The 20,505-nt window shown below is 34.5% G+C and overlaps 1 protein-coding gene, 1 long non-coding RNA gene and 1 pseudogene across 2 annotated transcripts; 2 read left to right on the plus strand and 1 right to left on the minus strand.

The window, feature by feature from the left end:
• Positions 1–6,053: 6,053 nt before the first annotated feature.
• On the plus strand, positions 6,054–6,946 carry LOC128042337 (uncharacterized). The gene is made up of 2 exons (XR_008197585.1): positions 6,054–6,375; positions 6,688–6,946. It is a non-coding gene; the product is annotated as an uncharacterized LOC128042337 (long non-coding RNA).
• A 5,144-nt stretch (positions 6,947–12,090) lies between these two features.
• Positions 12,091–14,081, minus strand: LOC105767682 (protein DMR6-LIKE OXYGENASE 1-like; annotated as a pseudogene).
• Positions 14,082–16,847: 2,766 nt separating this feature from the next.
• Positions 16,848–20,227, plus strand: LOC105767656 (CDT1-like protein a, chloroplastic). The gene is made up of 7 exons (XM_012587230.2): positions 16,848–17,240; positions 17,317–17,436; positions 17,518–17,752; positions 18,080–18,886; positions 19,267–19,468; positions 19,562–19,652; positions 19,891–20,227. Exons 1-7 carry the CDS (start codon positions 16,948–16,950, stop codon positions 19,946–19,948), a joined length of 1,806 nt encoding a protein of 601 aa, XP_012442684.1. The 5' UTR covers positions 16,848–16,947; the 3' UTR covers positions 19,949–20,227.
• The last annotated feature ends 278 nt before the right edge of the window (positions 20,228–20,505 follow it).

A 20,505-nucleotide genomic window follows, 5' to 3' on the forward strand; every position in this document is an offset into this window, starting at 1 on the left:
GCGAAGCAGATCGAAGAAAACAGATCTTGTCTTCATGTACTAGCTTAAAGTAGATCAAAGAAAACAGATCTTGTTTTCCTATACTGGTGGCGAAGTAGATCGAAGAAAGCAGATCTTGTCTTCATGTATTGGCGTGAAGTAGATCGAAGAAAGCAGATCTATCTCCCTGGGCAGCAGTGGAATAGATTGAAGATTACAGATCTTATCTCCCTAAGCAGTAGTGGAGCAGATCAAAGATGGTGGATTTTACCTCCCTGAGGTTACAATGGAGTACATTGAAGCCAGTAATTCTATCTTCCTGGGCAGCAGTGGAATAGATTGAAGATTACAGATCTTATCTCTCTAAGCAGTAGTAGAGCAGATCAAGGATGACGGATTTTACCTCCCTGAGGTTACAGTAGAGTACATTGAAGCCAATAATTCTGTCTCCCTGGGCAACAGTGAAATAGATTGAAGATTACAGATCTTATCTCCCTAGGCAGCAAAGTAGATCAAAGTTGCAGTGGGGCAGACTAAAGAAGCAAGTCTTATCCTCTTGAAGTTGCAGTGGGGCAGACTGAAGATGGCGAATCTTATCTCCCTGAAGTTGTAGTGGAGCAGGTTAAAGCCAATAATCTTATCTCCCTGAAGTTGCAGTGGAGTGGATTAAAACCACAGATTTTATCTCTCTGAAGTTACAGAGGGCGGATCGCATCCAGTCTTATCTCCCTGAAGTTGCAATGGAGCAGACAGAAGAAACCAATCCTATCTCCTTGAAGTTGCAATGGAGTGGATTAAAATCACATATCTTATCTCTCTGAAGTTGCAGCAGAGCAGATCGCATCAGATTTATTTTTAAGTAGAACAAGTTGAAGCTATAAGTCTTATCTCCCTAAAGTTGCAGTGGAACAGATTAAAGATAGCAAATTTTGTTCTTTCTGAGAAGCTACAAAGCCTATCTCCCTGACATTGCAGTGGAGTGGATTGAAGCACTAGTTCCTATACCTATGAAGAGGCAGTAGGAGGGAATGAAGCTATTTGAAGCCATTTTGCACTGAAGAAATCGAGGCTTAGTAAGACCGGGCACAATTGGGCTTTTTTTAGTCTTTGCTTTATTCCCGTTTCACGACAACGAGCAAAGAGGGGCAGCTGTACAAGCCCAAATTGCCCGGCCCACTCAAAACAGGCCCAATTAACAACCCAATACCCATTTAAGCCTAATTACCCAAACAATTAACCCAAACCCCCAAAATAGAAACCCTAAGCAATTAGCCGCACATCCCAACAAAGAACCTCACCTCGCCATGAATGTCGCAAATGACTGACTCTCTCAAGACGTCAAGCACACATCTCAAAAGAACGAACATCAACTAAACAAAGAACGAGAAAGAAGGAAATAACAAAAATAACAACAAACAATAATAGGAAATAATGATTTTCGTTTGGATTTTATTTTTTCTTTATTTCGGTTATATAAACCGATTGTAAATCTGTAAATGGGGATAAAAAAATCACAGAGAAAAGGAATTGAAAGAGAAATTTTTTTTGAATAAAGGTTTTTTTCTTCCTATTCTGTTCGGGTTTTTTTTAGATTATTTGTTTTGTTTTTTTAACTTTTGCTTAAAATATAAAGAAAAGAGGAGGGATTTTACTATTTTCTTCGTCGTAGTTGTCGAACGGTGGCCATCTCCGTCGCGATCGGAGACTGGGGCGACTGAGGTCGTGGATCGGCTTAGACCGGTGGCGGCATGGAGGGCTGGGGGGTTGAAAACCTAGCAGAGGTTTCCCCCATTGTAAATTTTTTTTAGAAAAAATGAAATGAAATAGTTTTTTAGGAATTTTTTCGGTTTTAATAATAAAGATAAAAGCAGCGCTTTTGATGGCGGCACCATGCGGTGACCCGACCCGAAGGGGAGGATCTACGCTCTCGCCGAATGGGATATTTACTAATTAGTCCTTCCTATTTTATTTTGATTTTAATGCAAGATTTCATGCTTTTTCAATTTTGCCACCAGATTGCTACTGTTTAATTCGGTCCATGGACCAGTTCGCAGATTCGTTGAAACGGCGCCGTTGGATCCGAATGGGCATATTTCTCTTTGGGTCCTCCTTTTGTGACGCGATTTCGATTTCATCCTTTCTCGTGTTTTCTATTTTAAATGCGCCCTTAAATTCTTAGGTTTCAATTTGATCCTTAATCGGTTTTTATTTCTTTTATATTATTTAACATTGTATTATTATTATTATTTATTATTATTATTATTTTCATTTTATTATTTTTATATCCATATGCATGCCTCGGTTTTTATATAATATATATATTGTTTTGTATATAGTTCACGTATTTTGGTACATGTTTTATACATAGTATATTTTATTTCCTCACTTTTATATACATATATATACTTCTATACCTTGGTTTCAATTTTTTTTACTTTTATAAATATATATATATATATACGTATGTTTTATATCATTTTCATTTTCTTTACAAATATATGTACATATATATATATGTATTTGAATATATACGTATGCAAATTTTCACGATTTACCTATGTATATACACTTATACATTTTATTTTTCTATTTTGTAAATATATATGCATATGATTTAAATTAAAATAATGATTTCATGTTATGCATTAACATTTATCACATTTTCAAAAACATATATTTTGGTTTTTTTCAAAATTTTTGTTTTAAAATCATCATATTTTATAAATTTTCAAAATATTTGGTACTCATGATTCTCGAGAAAGATCGCATCCTAACTTACTGGATTGCGATCATTTTTCGATGAATTTAGAAAACCAAGTATTTATTTTGCATTAAATTCGCAAATTTTAAATAAAAGCCTATTCTTGGGAATTCAAGAATGTTGGGTCCTAACTTACTGGTCCTGATATTTTGACTCCTCGAGATAAGAATTTTCAAAAGGAAAAGGCAATATTCGGGTATTTTGAAGATTTAAAAACATTGTGCCCTAACTCACTGGTGTGGTGTTTTATTTCTTTGAAATAAGAATGTCTTACTATTTTGATTCATTCATGAAATAAAAAGTTTTCTTTTAAAATCTTTTCAAATTTTCGACACCAAGGCATTAAAAATCAATTTGGTACCAATTTTGGGCGTTATGAGGGTGCTAATCCTTCCTCGTGCGTAACTGACTCCCGAACTTGTTTTCTCCAATTTCGCAGACCAAAATTATTTTTAAGGTGGGCCGATCACACCTTAATAAAGGATCGGTGGCGACTCCAGCTTTGTTTTTTTAAAGTCAACAACTAAATTTTTGTTTTCAAAAAACGGTTTCGACTGTTAGGACTAAAATTGTTTTCATGCCAACGAAAAAAGTGCAACTGTAAGCTACATAACAACAAGGTGATTAAAAAATAATTTTTAAAACATTAGTGATCAAATTGTAATTAATTAAATAACCAAAATGAAAAATTGTCTATAATTAAGGGATTAATAATGTAATTCACACTATTATTAATGTGTTTGGACTTTCATGTTTTCTTCTATTTTCACTCTTTTGTGGTCTTATCTGATAAAAGGAAAGTGTTAACGGATGCTTTAATTACATCTAATTCGATAGATAATTTAATACATTGTAATTAGGGATTTTAGACTTCACAAGAAAGACTGGAAGTTGAGAAGTATTTTATAGAGATATAATAAAATATTAAAATAAATAAATACTAAAAAAGATATATGATCATTTTTAAAACTGCTTATAGAATATAAAAAAATATATGCTGCTAGTATACTAAATATTATCCGGTTAAAATAATTACTTAAATATGTCATTGATATATAATTAGAAATAATTATTACCTAAGGATGAATTTTCAAAGGGTAAACTACACGATTGTTCATCTAATTTTTATAAATTTTCATTTTGAGCCTCAGAATAAGAAAGGGCATCGTTGTTACAAATAGTTTTCATTTTGGGCATCTGATGCTAATTTGGGGTTAGGCGATATTATTGTACACTCATTTTAGTCACTCAACTTAAATACGTTTTTATTTTGGTCACACGTTTTATTTTTTAAAACTAATTTTATTTTTCAAAAAAAAACTTGAATTTTACGAGAAATTGAGTTATTCAACTACAAAATGGAACATCAATTTTTCCCTATAATTCAATTCCCCATAAAACTTTGGTTTTTCGTAAAACTCAAATTTTTCATGTAAAAAACCTAAGGTTTTCCTATTTAATGAAAATTTTAAAATTAATTCTAAATTTTTAAAAAAAATAAAATAGTTTTTCTATAAAATTCAAGTTTTTCCCAATAAAATCCCAGTTAATTCTTAGCCTTTTACTAGAAAAAAAACAAAAATTAATTCTAAAAATTAAAGAAAATTAAAAGATAAAATGATTTTTTTCATGTAAAAGCTCATGTTTTTCTCTTCATTGGAAATAAAACTAAAATCGATTCTTAAAAATAAAAAAATAGAAATTTAATAAAATAAAAGAGCGACTAAAATAAAAACTCATTAAAGTCGGATGACTAAAATGAGTATATAATAATATTGCAATACCCCAAATAAACAGTGAGTAACCAAAATGAAAATGGTTTGTAACAATAACAGATCCCTTTTTATAATTATCGAAACCATTTTTTTGAAAAACAAAAAAAGTTTAGTTGTCGACTTTGAAAATGAAAATGGGAGTCGCCACCAATCTTTTAGTGAGGTGTGATTGGATCACCTTGAAAACGATTTTAGGTCTACGAATTTTGAGAAAATAGGTTCGGGAGTTGGTTACGCACGAGGAAGGGTTAGAGCGCAACATTTTAAATCCTCGAAATTAAGTTTATCTTTTGACTTTTAAAATCTATGCATTTGAGAAGGATATCCGATTTTTGGGTAAAAAAAAATCAAAACCCAGTAATTTAGGGTTCGATTTCACAAAATTCCTAAATATCGAATATTGCCTTTATTTTTATTTGTTAGAAAAATCCTCGTCTCGAGAAAACAACATGTCATATCCAATGCGTTAGGACACAACGTATCGAATTCCCGAGAATGAGCTCTTTATTTATGTTTTAATTTAAAGAGATGTTCTTGATTATTTAGATTCGACGAGGAAAATTGGAACCCAATACGTTAGGGCTCAATTCTTTCAAAGATTCCAAATACCGAACTTTGTGTTATCTAGAAAGTTTTTTGAATAAATTGGTTTTGATACTTAAATGACATGAAACATAACCTTTTAAGCGGATAAAATGCGATAGAATGATAATGTACAACGCGAATTGATTATTTGTAAATTTAAATATACACTAATGAATATAAACAATCAAGGAATATCGTATACATGAGAGTAGTGATTACGTGTAAATATTAACATTTAAAAGCTAATGAATTAAAAATCAATAATTACAAAATTTGAAATAAATTAAGTGTATAATAAAATAAAGTTTAAAATAGACATACAAAATAATTAAAATAGGTGATAAAACTAAGTAAACAGTGTATGTAAACATGTTTTAGATAGTGAATATAAATCAATTTAAAGCAAATAGTATAGGATAATTTTAAAATTAATATATAAAGCGACTAAAACAAAATGATGTATACGATAAATTAAAATAGATCATTTACAAAGCAAGTTAAAATAACATATAATGGGTTAAATATAATATATAAAAGGAATCTTAAAATAAACCAACTTAAAGATAATCAAATTTTGAAATAATAATATATAAAACCATTTAAAACTAAACAACATATATGTATATAGATTAGAAATAGTGCTATATACAATAGTTTAAAGTATGTAAATAAAGTAATGTAAAATTAAAAAATAAAACGATTTAAAATAGTATATATTAATACAATCAAAATAAAGGTTAAGAATTAAGGTACAAATAGTAAATAATGAAAGGATGCAATGGACTATATTACAATACGCGCGAAGAAGCAGGGATCTAAACAGTAAATAGCCCAATCTTTCTATGCGCAGCGTTTCGAAAAGGACCAAAATAAAACAACACAAAAATTTCAAGGCAAAATAAAAAATAAAAAAAAGTTTAATCGCGAAATCATAAAAGGCGGAGGGACCGGGATTCAAAATAGCCCAATTAACAGGAGCGCGCGGATCCCCCATGGAGCGGGTTGGGTCGCGCACGGATCTGGGTCAATACGGCACCGTTTTGGAGCCACTGATCAGACTCCAAACGGCGCCGTTTCGTACATCATGTAAGGGTCAAAAGTAAAACCCTAAATTGGCAGCCACATCTTCATTTTTCAAAACGAAAGTAAAAAAATAAACATATAAAAAAAAACACCCAAACGCCCTCCCCTCTCAGCGCCGCTTCAACCAGCCGAAGTTCTGCCCAACCCCGATTCGAGCGGAGTGAACGGAGCTTCCACGGCGTCTTAGTGAAGGTATGATCTCTCCCATTTCTTTTTTTTAAGCTCGAATAATAATAAAAAAACAGAAAAAGAAAAACGCAGAGAGGAGAAAAAAAGAAGGAAAAAACCTTCAAAACTCAGTCTATTGCTTTTTGATTTTTTTTTTGTGTATTGATCGTGTGTGTGTAGAAAAAAAAAGTCCGTTTATAGTGCTTATATTGGCTTTTTATAGCCAAGATTACCAAAATAAATAACAATAAAAAAAATCTTTTATTGCCATGTTTTCGTTTTCTTTTTCGTTGCTAGTTGTTGCTCTGTTGGTGTTGGTTGTTTGTCTGCGCACAGGTACGGTCGTACGGGGCCAGCTGGGCGTGGAGGCGGTGGCGCACATGCGAGGGCAGAGCTTGATTGCGGCGCTGGAGCTGCTAGGGTTTCTGCTTCTAATTTTGTGTTGGGCCACTCCGTGATTGGGCTAGGGGCAAATTAGGTTTGGGCCTTAGTGGGTAGCACTTAAGCATTTGGGCCACTGGGATTTAGGCCTGCTATTGTAAAAAAAACTGAACATTTTATTTATTTTATGTATATATATATTTTTTGGTTTTAATACTAGGGCTCGGCCCGGGCAAAATTTGGGTATTATAATAACTTTCTTTTTATTTTTGATACCCAAAGTTTAAACTTATGAAATTGACTGACCAACTATTTTCAAGTGGTTGGATGACTTTGTGAAAAGAAAATTTTTGTTGTTTGACAGATTTTTTTTAAAACAATTTTCGAAAATCGTTTTCTATGAAACAAACACACATTAGAGATTTTCTTGTCAATGAAAGTAGGAGTAAGCAAAACTCGATTCTATTTGAAAGAATCGAAAAAAAATTGAATTTTGTGTTATTTGAATTTTTCAAATCAACTCAAATAACTCAATTCAAGTTTCGAGTTTGAGTCAAGTTGAATTTTATAATTCGAATAATTCAAATAACAAATTAGTGTAAATATTCGTTTGGTCCTGTCAATTTTGAAAATAAGCAAATTGGTCTTCCTCATAACAAAAATTACAAAAATAAAATAAAATAAAATAATTTTCAAAATTTAAAATTTATATTTTAAAAATTATAAAAATTATAAAATTTAAAAATAATCTAAAATATATAAAAAAGTTAAAATTTAAAAATTTTCTAAAATAATAATTTTGGGACCTAATTAATGATTCAAATTTATCATACTCAAGTATCTTATTATTTTATTGTTTTGCTTAGAAATTTGAAAGATTTTTCAAATATATATGATTTCAAATTGAGGTACTCTAACATGGAATTAGTTATAATATAACAACATTTTTATTTGACATGTTTACTTTTTTTTAATTTAACTCGAACAATTTTACTCGACTCGATTCGAAAAAATTTTAAATTCAATTAAGATGATAAAATAGGACTCGTAAACTCGATTAACTCGAAAAATATTTCACTCGATTCGTTAACCCTAAATGAGATGAATGTGCGTTAAAACTTGCAATGAAAACTAAAGTCGCACCACCAGAACACAAAACGTACAGTCAACCATACAAGCAATCTATTCCTGTTCCATCTATATGTGCTTTTCACCTAGTTTATTCGCTCTTAATATGGCGTTCAAAATAGCCAAGAAGGCAAGCAAATTGTGATATCCTTTTACTTAGACCACCAATGGAGGAAGTAGTTGCGAATTTTGATCTTTTGCTGCAATTGGCCATCGGTGGACAACCAGGAAGATAGATGTCAACAGGGGCTATTCTACCACAACCTCTATCAACACAGCTCGAGTAGTGGTAGTATCCACCACCATTCGCACAATTCCCCATAGAAATCACCCACTTAGGTTTTGGTATTTGGTTGTAAACCCTGCAATAAATCGGAATCAAGTTAAATTACCAAAACATCATCAAACGGAATACTCGGGAAAAAAACCAGAGAACCATCAAGCTTCGAAACCAAGATTCTATCTATATTTTTTAAATATTTATAGTGTTTTAATAACTATAAAGGAAATTGTGCAATTAATCAAAAGTCAAATTTTTTATTATTAGTCAAGAGTTATATCACTTGATTTTTGATAAATTTATAACTATTCAAGCAATATTATTTGAATATCTTAATATTAAATGAATAATTATGTGCCTTTTTAAAGATATTATTATTCAGAAAAGACACCTATTGGAGTATGTCTATGAAGAGATATGAAAATTCCTATAAATAGGAATGAAATTTCATTTGGAAATCACACCAACAAATTCTAATATTCTTTCTATCCTTCCTCCATTCTAGAGGTGCTCATGGGCCGAGCGGCCCGGCCAGAAATATGGGAGGGTTTGGGTAAAAATATAGGCCCAAAACCGTTTAGAAAACGGGTCGGGCCTCAGGCACCACTTTTTTTGCCCGGGCTCGGCCCGGCCCGAATATAATAAATATATTTTTATTTTTTAATTTTAAAATATTTTTAAAATACTTGTTTTAAAATAAATTTTTAGTGTTTTATTAAAAAATGAGTCGGGCCGGGCTCGGGCTTAGGAATTTTTCCCGGGCTGGGCCTGGACAAAATCTCAGGCCCATATTCGGGCCGGGCCGGACCCGGGCCTAGGATGCAGGCCAAAATTTTTTTTGGGCTCGGCCCAGCCCATGAGCACCTCTACTCCATTCTTTTAATATTATTAGATTATTTTATAAAGAATTTCTTTATTGCAGAATTTTTTTGTAGAAATTGAGTTTATTGTTATACATTGCTCAATGCTTAGTGGACTATTCTTGTCAGTGCAAAGCGCAAATAGATATCGGCTTCATTGTATGCTCGAGGTTAATTTGCTTGAAACTCTTTTGCACGTTGAATATAGGTGGGGGCGAATATCATCTTAAGGATAGTGGCTTGATACACGCCTTGGAGCCTTGTCCTATTTCTTTATTTTTTGTTCAAGTCTCATTCGTGTGTTCGAAATTTTCTTCACCGAAAATTTGTACTAACAATAATAACTCCGAGCAAGCGTGTATGAGTTACTGGCAAGGGTAAGACTTTGAGGTTGCATTTATTTGGTACAACTCAAAACAAAATGCAAATCACCTATAGCTCTAAATTCATGCAAATAATTAATAAACTCGATCACAAGTGTAATCACTGAATTTTGTCCGGTAATAATTGTGTTAAAAAAATAAAAAAAATAAAAAAATTGCATTTTGACCCCTATATTTTTCAAAATTTACATTTTGACCCCAAACCTTTTTAAAATTTACATTTTAACCCCAAACTTTTCTAAAATTACATTTCAACCCTTAAACTTTCTCAAAATTTCACTTTAACCCCTAAACTTTTAAGAAATTACAATTTGGCCCATATTTTTACTAAAATTGCACTTTTGCCCCAGAAGCTTTGCATCCTATGCAATTTAGTCCTTTAGGACTTGTCTAATCGCCGCTGCAGCAGCCGAGAGTACCCCTCCCAGCCGAGCTACTCCAGCAGCCCCCCTAGGCCATCATGGCTCCTCTGCCACCTGCAAACAATTAGAAAGAGGACAACATGAGGGGATTAAAAAGAGAGGGAGGGATTTTTTTTGAGGAGGAGAAAAATAAAAAAAAGAGAAAAAATGCAGAGAAAATTCAAAAAAAATCCAAACAATAGCAGCCCAAAAAAGCCCTCGCCACCGTCGTGCCACTACCCGCCACCGCAGCCACCGTACCACCACCTAGAAGCCAAGAGAAATCGAAACAAAAAGAGAAGCAAAACAAAAACGCAGCAGCAAAAAACAAGAAAAAAGCAAAAGAAAGGTCCAAAAGGAAAGTCCAGTCGTCCCTTCATCACCACCGTGCCACCGCCGGCCGTCGTACCAGGTGGAGGAAGCGCCCTCAAAGGCGCACGTGGGGTTAAGGTGCGGCCCGAAGAAGAAGAAAGAAGAAAGAAAAAAGAAGAAGAAAAAGGGAGAAGAAAAGAAAAAAGAAAAAGAAAAAAGGAAAAAATATTTTTAAAGTCAGTCGGGTCAACCCGACCCAACCACCCGACCCGGATTCAACCCGCAACCCGACCCAACAGGCCCAGCAGTAGCAGGCCAGTCCAAAAAAAAAAAACCAAAATAGAAAAAGAAGCAGCAGAAAAAAAAGAAAGAAAGAAGCAGAAAAAAGAAGAAGAAAGAAGCAGTCCAGCAGCAGGCCCAGTGCAGCAGTCCAGCAGCTTCAGCCCAATAGCAGCAGACCAGTGCCCAGCAGGCCAGCAGATTCGGCCCACTTCCTGGCAACCCATAAGTAGCGGCCCAACAGCAAAAAAAAACTAAAAAGAAAAGGCCCATTCTTCAACTCCATTATTTTGGGCTTTTGGGTAATTTTTTTTATCCATTTATTTTAGTCCATTTATTTAAATATTGTATTATTTCAATTAAATTAGCATTTTTAAAATAGTTTTTTTTTTAGAAATATTGTTACATTTATTTTACTCGTATTTTTAAAAACAAAAAAAAATATTTAATGCATAAGGCAACGAACCGATTTAATTTTAAGTCATTCAATTCATTGCTATGTTGGGTGAATATCGATGGCTTATGTTAAATACGGGGCGCCCTTCTAAAAATCGAAAATATTCAAAATTCCTCGTATTTTAATAAAAATGCTCGTGTTTTATTAGGATCCCGATTAAAGATTAAATTGAATTGACTTAACACTAATTCGATGGTTTCATCACCATATCGGGGTGAATATCATCGATTCGTGTTAAATACGGTATTTTTTTAAAGAAAAAAGTCGTGTTTCAAAAATTTTCATGTCTTCAAAATTTCTCGTGTTTCAAAATAATAATAATAAAATTTCCCGTGCTTCAAAAAATATATTCATGTTTCTTTCTTAAAAAAAAAATTCCATGTTTCAAAAATTCTCGTGAATAAAAAAATTTCGTGTTTTCAAAAAATTTCCGTGTTTTCAAAAAATTTTCGTGTTTCAAAAATCTTCGTGTTTTCAAAAATTATTATTGTGTTTCAAATATTAAATTGAACTTGTATTTTTAAAAATTAAGACAACGCGCGTTTCACGAGATACCAATTTTGGGCGTCGCGAGGGTGCTAATACCTTCCTCACAGAACCGACTCGAACCCTAATTTTCTCGGATTTTCACGCAGACCTAAAATTACCTCTTTTTAGGAAAATCTAAAAATAAATTTTTCTTCTAAAAAGAGAATTTATTAGGTGTCCGATCACACCTAAAAAAAAGATCGGTGGCGACTCCTTTTCTCAAATAAAATCAAAACTCCATTTTCAAATTTTCAATAATCGCTTCGATTAGCGCCCGTACCATCGCAAATTTTAGGTCGCTACAACAAGCAATGTGAACTTTGGTTTGAGTAGTTTTCTACATGTTTAGACAAGCCATTAACAAAGGTTTGAATCGAACAAACATCAATGTTGATACTATATATTGATTATTATCAACCTAATTACTAACACATTAAGCTTATTAGATAATATTAGACCTGATCATGGACCGAATCGATGCAAAGATTTGTTTTCTAAATCCGAGCTTGACGTGAAAATATGCCTAAAATTCTGCCCAAACTCTGTCCAGATTACAGATGCTACACTCAAGCCTAACCCAGCCCGCCTGTATTTATTTTTTTTAGATTGTTTTATATAATAACAAACTTAAAAAGTAGAATACATCATATACACTAAAAATATTAAAATGATCTTTTTTCTAACAAATTAAAAATATATTAAAAAATTTTATACTTAAATAACATTAAAATAGTTGCAACTCAACAAGCAAATGCCTTTAAAATAATTGCAAAATTAATAATAAAACAAGAATTGTACAATATCCAAAAAATAACAACAAAATTTAAAAAAACAATAGCAAAACAACAACAAAATAGTAAGAAAACAACTTATTTGGGTCGAATTGGGCTGGGCCTAGACAAAAAATTCTGCCCGAGGCTCGGCCCATTTAGAAAACGAGCTTATTTTTTATTTAAACCCATTTTTTGAGCCTATATTTTTGCCCAAATCCTCTCACTTTTCGAGCGTGTGTTTGGGCCTGGACGGGTCAAGTCTAGATAGCTCAAACTTAGGGCCCCTTTGAATGGGTGGTGCGTTTACCTGCGATTAGTACAAAAATAGTGGTGGCAGTAAGATTAATTATTGTAACGATACTGCAGCGTGAGATAAAAAAAAAAACTAAACATTGCACCGCACTGGAGGTAAACACTGGGTGCCTTATTCAATGACATGACAAATTCGATATTTGCGAACAAATTTGAGCATGAATAAAGCAGAAAAAATAAAAACAGTACAATAAATAATGTAAAACAGAAGAAAGAAATTAAGGAATTGGACTTATTGTTAAAGCCAACAGGAGTACCGTTATTTAAGCTTTGCGATTCAAATCGCCCCAGTACGACTTCATTGTTGCCCATGTGGGAGAGGTAATCAAGTAGGAAGTCTTTATATTCAAATGCTCTATAAACTGAAGCTTCGCCAACAAGAGATATCGCTGGCTCTATAATGCTATCCTCAGAAGGGGCAATGAAGAAGGCAGCTGTTGTTCGAGCGACCCTTGAGTTTGTAACCACCCGATGTTCACCACTCTTCAGCTTATTGTTACTTATAATCTATATATAAGCAAAAGCAACCAATATATTTTAATCAATCAGTAAACTAGTCTTTTTGGTGTGTTTGAAAATTTCGAATCATGACAGGGGAACTAGCAGTACCTGTAACTGGTTGCCAATGTTAACCACGAAAGCATTGGGCAGCGGTTCAACACCAATCCATTCCTCATTGTTGAAGATTTGAAGGCCGTGTACATCTCCCTGGTGGAGAATGGTTAAGAGGTTAGGGTCGCAATGTTTGGTTATTCCCAGGGTCAAACTCGGGTCAGGACAGGGTGGGTAATGGTTAACAAATAGGTGCAGAGCTTCACTTAATTTATTCCCAAAGTATCCAGATTCTAGCCCCAACCCTTCAGAAACCAACTCCAGGATCCTTAAACCCAATTTCTTTGCTTCAATCGACAATGCAGCTACAACTTCCCTGCAAAGTTTTTTTACTGAGAAAATGAAACAAGGAAGAGAGAAAATTCAGGGGTATACCTTTTACCTGTATCGAATTGGCTTTTGAGGCCAATGTTTGATGCAATCTTGTAAAGGATGACAAGGGTGTCTTAGATTGTCACGCCATTGATGAACCTTTTCCCGATCATAGTTTAAGCTGCTTGTCAAAAGCCTTCAACTTTTTTTGGGGTCCTCGGAATAGAGAATGACCTTGTCCTCATCAGGCATCTCAAACAACTCATTGAACACATCCATGCTTTCATTCATTAGATTTTCCGAAATTCCATGGTTAACAACCTGTTCACAAAGAACCTTTTATGAGGACGAAGCAAATTCAACACAGCAGTTGGTCATAGGAAATTGATAATAAATCGTTCATTTGTGTGTGTTTAACCTGGAAAAATCCATACTCTTGGCTGGCCTTCAAAATCTGCTGAACGATATCGGTTCGATTTCGACCCTCAGCGTTACAGAGATCGATGACTGGAATAGTTTTGCAAGTAGGAACAATAAGGTTGCCGGGTCTTGTTTCCGGTGGGAATATATAAGATTCAGGCACAGGTTTGTCTTTGGACCAGCTTGAAACAAGCTTCTCCATCTCTTGAATGTGTGCTGCTTTTTCTTTTTCGTTTTTGAGAATTATAAGTCAATGCAACGAAATATTTTATCTTGTAATAATCGCACCTGCTATAAGATACAAGAAATATTCATGGCGGAAATTATAGATATAGTCGTTTTCAAATAACCTCAAAAATATGAAGAAATTGCATTCTGACCCTGCAACGACAAGACCTTGATGGTAATTTTTCTTTTTACAATAAGAAGATAAAATTAGGATAAGCGAAGCCAAGTTATTCCAGAATAATCATTATCTAGTGGTTGAAGGACTTCATCACGAGTGTTATTTGTAGATATAGGCTTTTTTACCCAACTAACCCCCCAAAAAATAAATATCTATAAGAATGAGTCAACTTCAAAAACAATCATGGGAATGACTTAAAATGAACAGTGCCAGGTAGTGTCGACACCCTATGGCCGACACCTAAGTCAATCATCCCCCAATCATTAGTAGTTGATTGTATGGGAGTTTAAAAACAAATATTTTTTTGGTGTTGGCACTACAATGGCTAGCACTGGAAAAAAAATTTCCAGCATTTTTTTTGTGTTTGCACTGTGGTGGCTAGCACCCGTGGTAGGAAAAAAAATTTAGTGTTGGCCTTTCCTTCACCAGCACTGGTGTGATTTTTAAATTTTTTTGCCGGCATGCTCTAGTTGCCGGGATCAATGACCATTTGGTTTTTCTTCAAGCTTAGAACAATGTGACTCCTAAGTCTTCAGTTGCATGAGAAAAGATTTGAAGAAAATAACATAATATCAGTAGAGAATATGCTCTAAATATTTGGTATGAAAAAAAAAATACTTTTGAGTTTATTTTACTTATTATAATACTTGGTGGGTAAATAAAACAAAAGAAAAGATGAAAAAAATTCAACAGTCAAGGAAACAAGAGAAGAAAATGAAAAAATGAAGAGTTTAACATTTATGGTTTCAATAGAGAAAAATAAAATTGTATATGAAATTGCATTAATAAATTTAATTAATGCATTTTATAGTTTCAATAAGAAATAAAGTTGTATATTGTTTAGAAAATTTCACTAAAAAATTGTAATACATTATTTAGAAAATTTCAAATCATACTATTTAAAAGTTGTATATATGGTACTGGCAATCAGAGCACACCAGCAAAAAAAAATAATTAAAAATTGTATCTGTGTCGGTAGAGAGAAGGTGTCAGCTAAAAAATATTATTTTTCCTGTCGGCACCAAAAAAATACCGAAAAAAAATTAAAGAAAAATTTTAGATGCCAACCACCTAGATGCTAACACCTAATAAAAATATTAATATTTTTTGAACCGAGAAATACCCATATTTTTTAAAAAAATACATAAAAATACATACGGGTGCTGACCATTGTAGTGTCATCACCAAAAAAAAGTATTTTTTTAAAACTACCCATGCAATGATTGGAAGATGATTGACTTGGGTGTCGGTATCACCCGCCATTGTTCATTTTAAGTCATCCCTATCATTGTTTTTGAAGTTAGGGAATTCTTTAAATATTTATTTTTTGGGGGTTGGTTGGGTAAAAAAAATAGTAGATATACCTATCTAAAGGCCTTGAGGACACTATTGATGCCAAACCACCGGCTATCTGGATACCCTCTCTAAATACATGTGTAACCCGAACCATCCAAGATAGTTGGAATAGATCTTTAAAAGCTCGTAAGACAATTGTGTTATGTTGTTCTACTGAAATTGCTTGAATCAAATGAATAGTTGTAATACTATCCATCTCATGCACCACCCATTTTAACCTTAGATTTCAAGCTACTTGTAGTCCCTCAAGAGAACCCTAAAGCTCAACGTTGAGTACAAAACAACGACCAATATTTTTAGAAAAACCAACAATCCAATTGCCATATTAGAAATGAATTAAACCACCAGCTGAAGCATTCCCAAACACATTGCTAACAACACCATTGGTGTTTACATTATACCATCCATTCTTAGGTGGAATCCACCTAACTAATCTACAAATTTTAGATTGTTTATGCCTCAAAGAACTCGCCATCCTATGGTTAGAATGAAGATAAACATCTCTCATTTTGTAGCTCTTTTAAAGAAATTATCACATTCAAAGAAGTATGCATTAAAAACAAAATTGTTTCTTCTAATCTAAATATGCCAGCAGATGAGACCAAAAAGGATTGGTCAAACATTAAGACTACAAGCAAAATAATCGGGATCTAATAGGTTAATATCAAACCAATCCTCCAGGTTAATGTTAAAGAATTCCTGTATTTTATTCGGTTTGACCACCACCACTCATGTTGCCACAACTGGGGAACAAAACTTCAAAACATGATTAATGGTTTCTGTTGAATTTCCACACACACCTTATAGCTTGCATGGAAGTAAGGTGCCTTCTCGCTCGCCATCATTAGTAAGGACCCTATTTAAATATGCAAGCCAAAGGAAGATTCATACCTTTGAGATCCCGGTAAGTATCAAATTTTATCACTCTTATCCCTTTCCATCCCACAAATAGACATGTAAATAGAACGAACCGTAAATGTACACCTCATATCATCACGCCATCCAACAAAATCGTCCACGTCATGAACGGAAGGAGGCTTATATGCAGAATTGCTCAAAACCATTGGAGGCGGCAAAAATATTTAATCACATTCCAACCCACTCGACGATACCATATCCATTATGGGTACGTGGTGAATGGGTATAGAATCGGGTTGATGGATAAATGATAGATTTTTTATTTTAGTAAGTCCATGTACATGAATCGAAACCTTTGTTAAAAGGGAACCCGCGGGACGTAACGGGCCAATTTGGCGGGAATACACGTGTCAAGTATAGATAGTAGTGCCAACTTAGATTTCCCGCCACATTACAGCCCTCTTATTTCTCCCACCCTTTCTCGTCCTCCGCCGCTAACTCCCGCCTCTCTTCGTTATCTTTTGTAATTTTTCCAGAGATGAACTCGTCAGATTCTCTTCAATCCACCCCTCTGAAATCCAAAAAGTCTCTCAATCTAACCTCCAACTCACCCGTTTCTAAAACCCCAGCCAAGCGCGCCTCTCAGCTTCCCAGTCGCGCTCGCAACCGTAGCTCTGCTCTCTCCATCAAGGAGGTCCGGCAAGCGGCCCAGATCCAGCCCCAAACTCAGACCAACCAGATCAAATCGGCTCGAAAACAGATCTTATCATGGACAGCCGAATCTCCCCCTCCCAAAACCTCCAGGGACAGTTCCGATAAGCTCCCTGAAAAGTAAGTCTCACCTCTTATGACCCAAATTTCCTTTTAAACAATGTATGTTTTTATTGATTGAATATTTGTGAAACAGGTACGAGATTTTGTGCGGGTTTTTCGATAGCTTGGATTCTGCAATCCGGCTGCTAAAACTTAAGGGTTCGATGCCTACTTTTACTAATATTTGCCCCAAAGTAGAGTGCTTAACCGACAGGTAACTCGATTTGGCTTTATCATTTTTATTCTGTGTAAACTGCGTTCTTTACTTATTCATCTTTGGGGGGTTGATTTACAGGAGGTTTTCATATGGTCACTTGGCTCAATTGAAGCATATTCTACCAGAGGCGATTGAGATAAAGAGATTGCTGATATTTGATGAGAGAACTACTTGTATGAAACCAGATCTCCACGTTTGTATCATTGCCAATGCGATTGACTGTGGGGATAACTCTAAATCTGAGACTAAGAATCCGAACATGAGGAGGGTTTTTCGAGCTCGGCTCGTGGACTATCTCGAGGCTCATCCTGAGGTATTCTCTTCAGTTTAGTAATCTTTGTGTGGTTCTTGCTATCATATTTGGATTATTTGGCTTAGTTTTATAATCTAATTAACTCTTTCTAATTGAGCTGTAACTTTTAAGATTGAAGTTTGCTAGATGTAAAATTAAGTACACAAACTTCGTTGTAAAGTATGTGAATAGCTCCGATGGCTGGTACAAACTACCCTTGCTAGTAAGCTCACATTTTGAGGCCTACAAAATGTTTCTAGTGGTTTGGAAGCTAAAACTTTACTAATGTTGTTCTAACTATTTTTTTCATGTATCATGTTGCGTTGACGTTAATTGTTGTGCTTTCAGGTTGATGAAATTCCTGAAGATGATCTCCCAGAGCCATTCAATCGTTCAAAGCAAAATTCGCAGTGGAGTTCATCAACTGAGATAGTCACAGAACAGCAATCCTTGACATCGCAAGGTGAAGTTCTTAAAGAGGAAGCTCAGCCACAACCATCTAAACACACAAATTCCAACTCAAAACTGGATGTGGAGACATTACCTGATGCAGTTAATGACCAGCTACCTGTGGTAGCATCTCATGTATCGAGATCATTTCGAAAGCGCTTTTCCAGGAAAGCCACAAGCAAAGCTCAAGAGGTTGTCGAAAAATGTTCAAAGGTTTCTATTCAGTCTTCACAAGTTGCAGAAAAATTTGCTTGCAAATCTGTCAAAGGCATTGAAACTAACTCTGCTCCAATTCAGTCCCCAACTAAATTTTTATCTAAACCAACTATATGTGAGCCAAGTTCCAAACTTTGCCTCCCTGCAACTCCAGTCAAAGAGATAAATTCATTGGAAACTGAAGATAAGTCCCCTACAAAATCTGGCTGTCTTCAGTCCACACCTGCAAAACTAGTTTCAACTCCTGCCAGGCTGATGACTGCCACACCTACTCTGCAGCCGCAAAAGAGATGTTACATGAGCCCAGATGAGGTTTCTTCCAATCTATCAAGCAAGTTAGTCAGGCGGCCACCGCGCACCAGGTCCTTGAAATTTGACACTCCTGTTAAGGAAGAGAAAGTTGTTGATGAAGTGTGTAAGATGGAAAGCAATCCTGTTGATAATGATGATGACGTTCTGTCTATCCTACCTGAGAGCCTTCTGCATTCAGTAAGCCCTCTCTGAATTCACTTTGCTATCATCATTCTAGAGGATGAATTTCATCTGCATGCATTACTAACACTCCAAGTAATTGGTCACCGTCATTTCTTTTGCATTTCCTTTTAGATACAGAATTAGGGACAGTTAATCAATATATAAGATGAGACATCCACTATTCTTCTCCTATCGTAACAAGAATGAAGGATCTTCGGCAAATGCACTTCTGCATATTAGTTAATGAGCTTAGCAACTAATATATCCTGCAATCTTACTCTTTATTGGCATCGTTTAGGATAATATTTAGTCGGAAGTGAACATTTGAATAGCATATGGAACTGTGTGAGTTGCGCTTTGGTATAATTTAAAGTAACCATTAATTATCTTTTCAGATAAGGGAGACAGAGAGGAAAGCAATGGAGGACCTAGATCCAGCAATCTCACAAGCAAAAAGACGACAACAGATGATTGCCTGCCTACCTAAGCTCTTCAGCATGATTCACTATCTATTCCAGTCCTTAAATCGCTCTGTTATTACCAAAGAAGAGCTAACACACAAAATAATTGCTGGTCATTGTGATATTGCTGATAGAGGTTAGTTTTTATGCTAAACTGATAGTCCAGCTCATGATATTTGTTTGGTTCATGAAAACATTAGTTGAACCATGTTTTGCCCTGCTTTCCCAGGAGAAGTTGAAGAGCAGCTAAACCTGTTGCTAGAACTAGTTCCTGAATGGATATCTGAAAAGACTGCCTCTGCTGGGGATTTACTTGTTTGGTGAGTACAATTAATTTGATAACTAATATTAACACCTTTTCCCCTCATTTGGCATGGTGATAGTTGCTGGATTATTGTTCACATATTTACTTATAAAACATAAAAATGTTTGTATTTTCTAAGACATTTAGCACAAAATGTGCTTATTAGAAGAAATCATATTCATCAGAACATATGTTGGATATGTTGGTGAGTTCTAAGAGAACTAACTGATTGACTTTCCATTGATTGTTTTCAGCATCAATAAACTGTCGAGCCCTGAGTCAATACGAATGCGACTCCAAGAAGCGAAATGAGCTGGGAAATCAGTGCCCAGGTTCATTAAATTATATAAGAAATCATATTGTCAGCTGGAGTTCATGCATCATTCAGCTTTTGTAAAGTTTTTGTACGAAGTTTGATGTATGTAGGACCTTATTTAGGTAGAAGATTTATGAATGGTAAGATGAACCCTAGTATTGAGTTTAATCAATCTTGTCAAAGCAAGTGCTTGCTTGACTAATATGTGACTTCATAATCTGCAAATTATTCTGAGATGATTTAATAATACTGAATGCAGTATTTCTGATTAACAATTCTCTTCAGATACTTTAAGAAAAATAGCAGCACTTAAAATTTCATCTTGTTGCTTTGTCTTTTCTTCCCATCCATCCATAACTTTGTTTCTTCAGATTGGTTGGCACCTGAATTTAAACATTATATTTGTCTTCCCCAAATAAAAATGGATGTCTGCATCATTCAGTTCTTGAAAGAATCGTCTTCCTTTGTCTCCTGTGAGACTAAAAGCCAGTTCATATTTCATGTTTCCAAGTTTCCATTTCTACCAAAACACTGGAAAAAGGCCTTTTAATTT

Source organism: Gossypium raimondii, chromosome 7, assembly GCF_025698545.1.
Source record: "Gossypium raimondii isolate GPD5lz chromosome 7, ASM2569854v1, whole genome shotgun sequence".
Taxonomy (NCBI): domain Eukaryota; kingdom Viridiplantae; phylum Streptophyta; class Magnoliopsida; order Malvales; family Malvaceae; genus Gossypium; species Gossypium raimondii.

Bases quoted from the DNA above. Each gene is read 5' to 3' on its own strand.
- LOC105767656 (XM_012587230.2), top strand. From the start codon at position 16,948: ATGAACTCGTCAGATTCTCTTCAATCCACCCCTCTGAAATCCAAAAAG. The intron at 17,437-17,517 runs GTAACTCGATTT...GTTGATTTACAG, and splicing joins GTAGAGTGCTTAACCGACAG to GAGGTTTTCATATGGTCACT. The intron at 19,469-19,561 runs GTTAGTTTTTAT...CTGCTTTCCCAG, and splicing joins TTGTGATATTGCTGATAGAG to GAGAAGTTGAAGAGCAGCTA.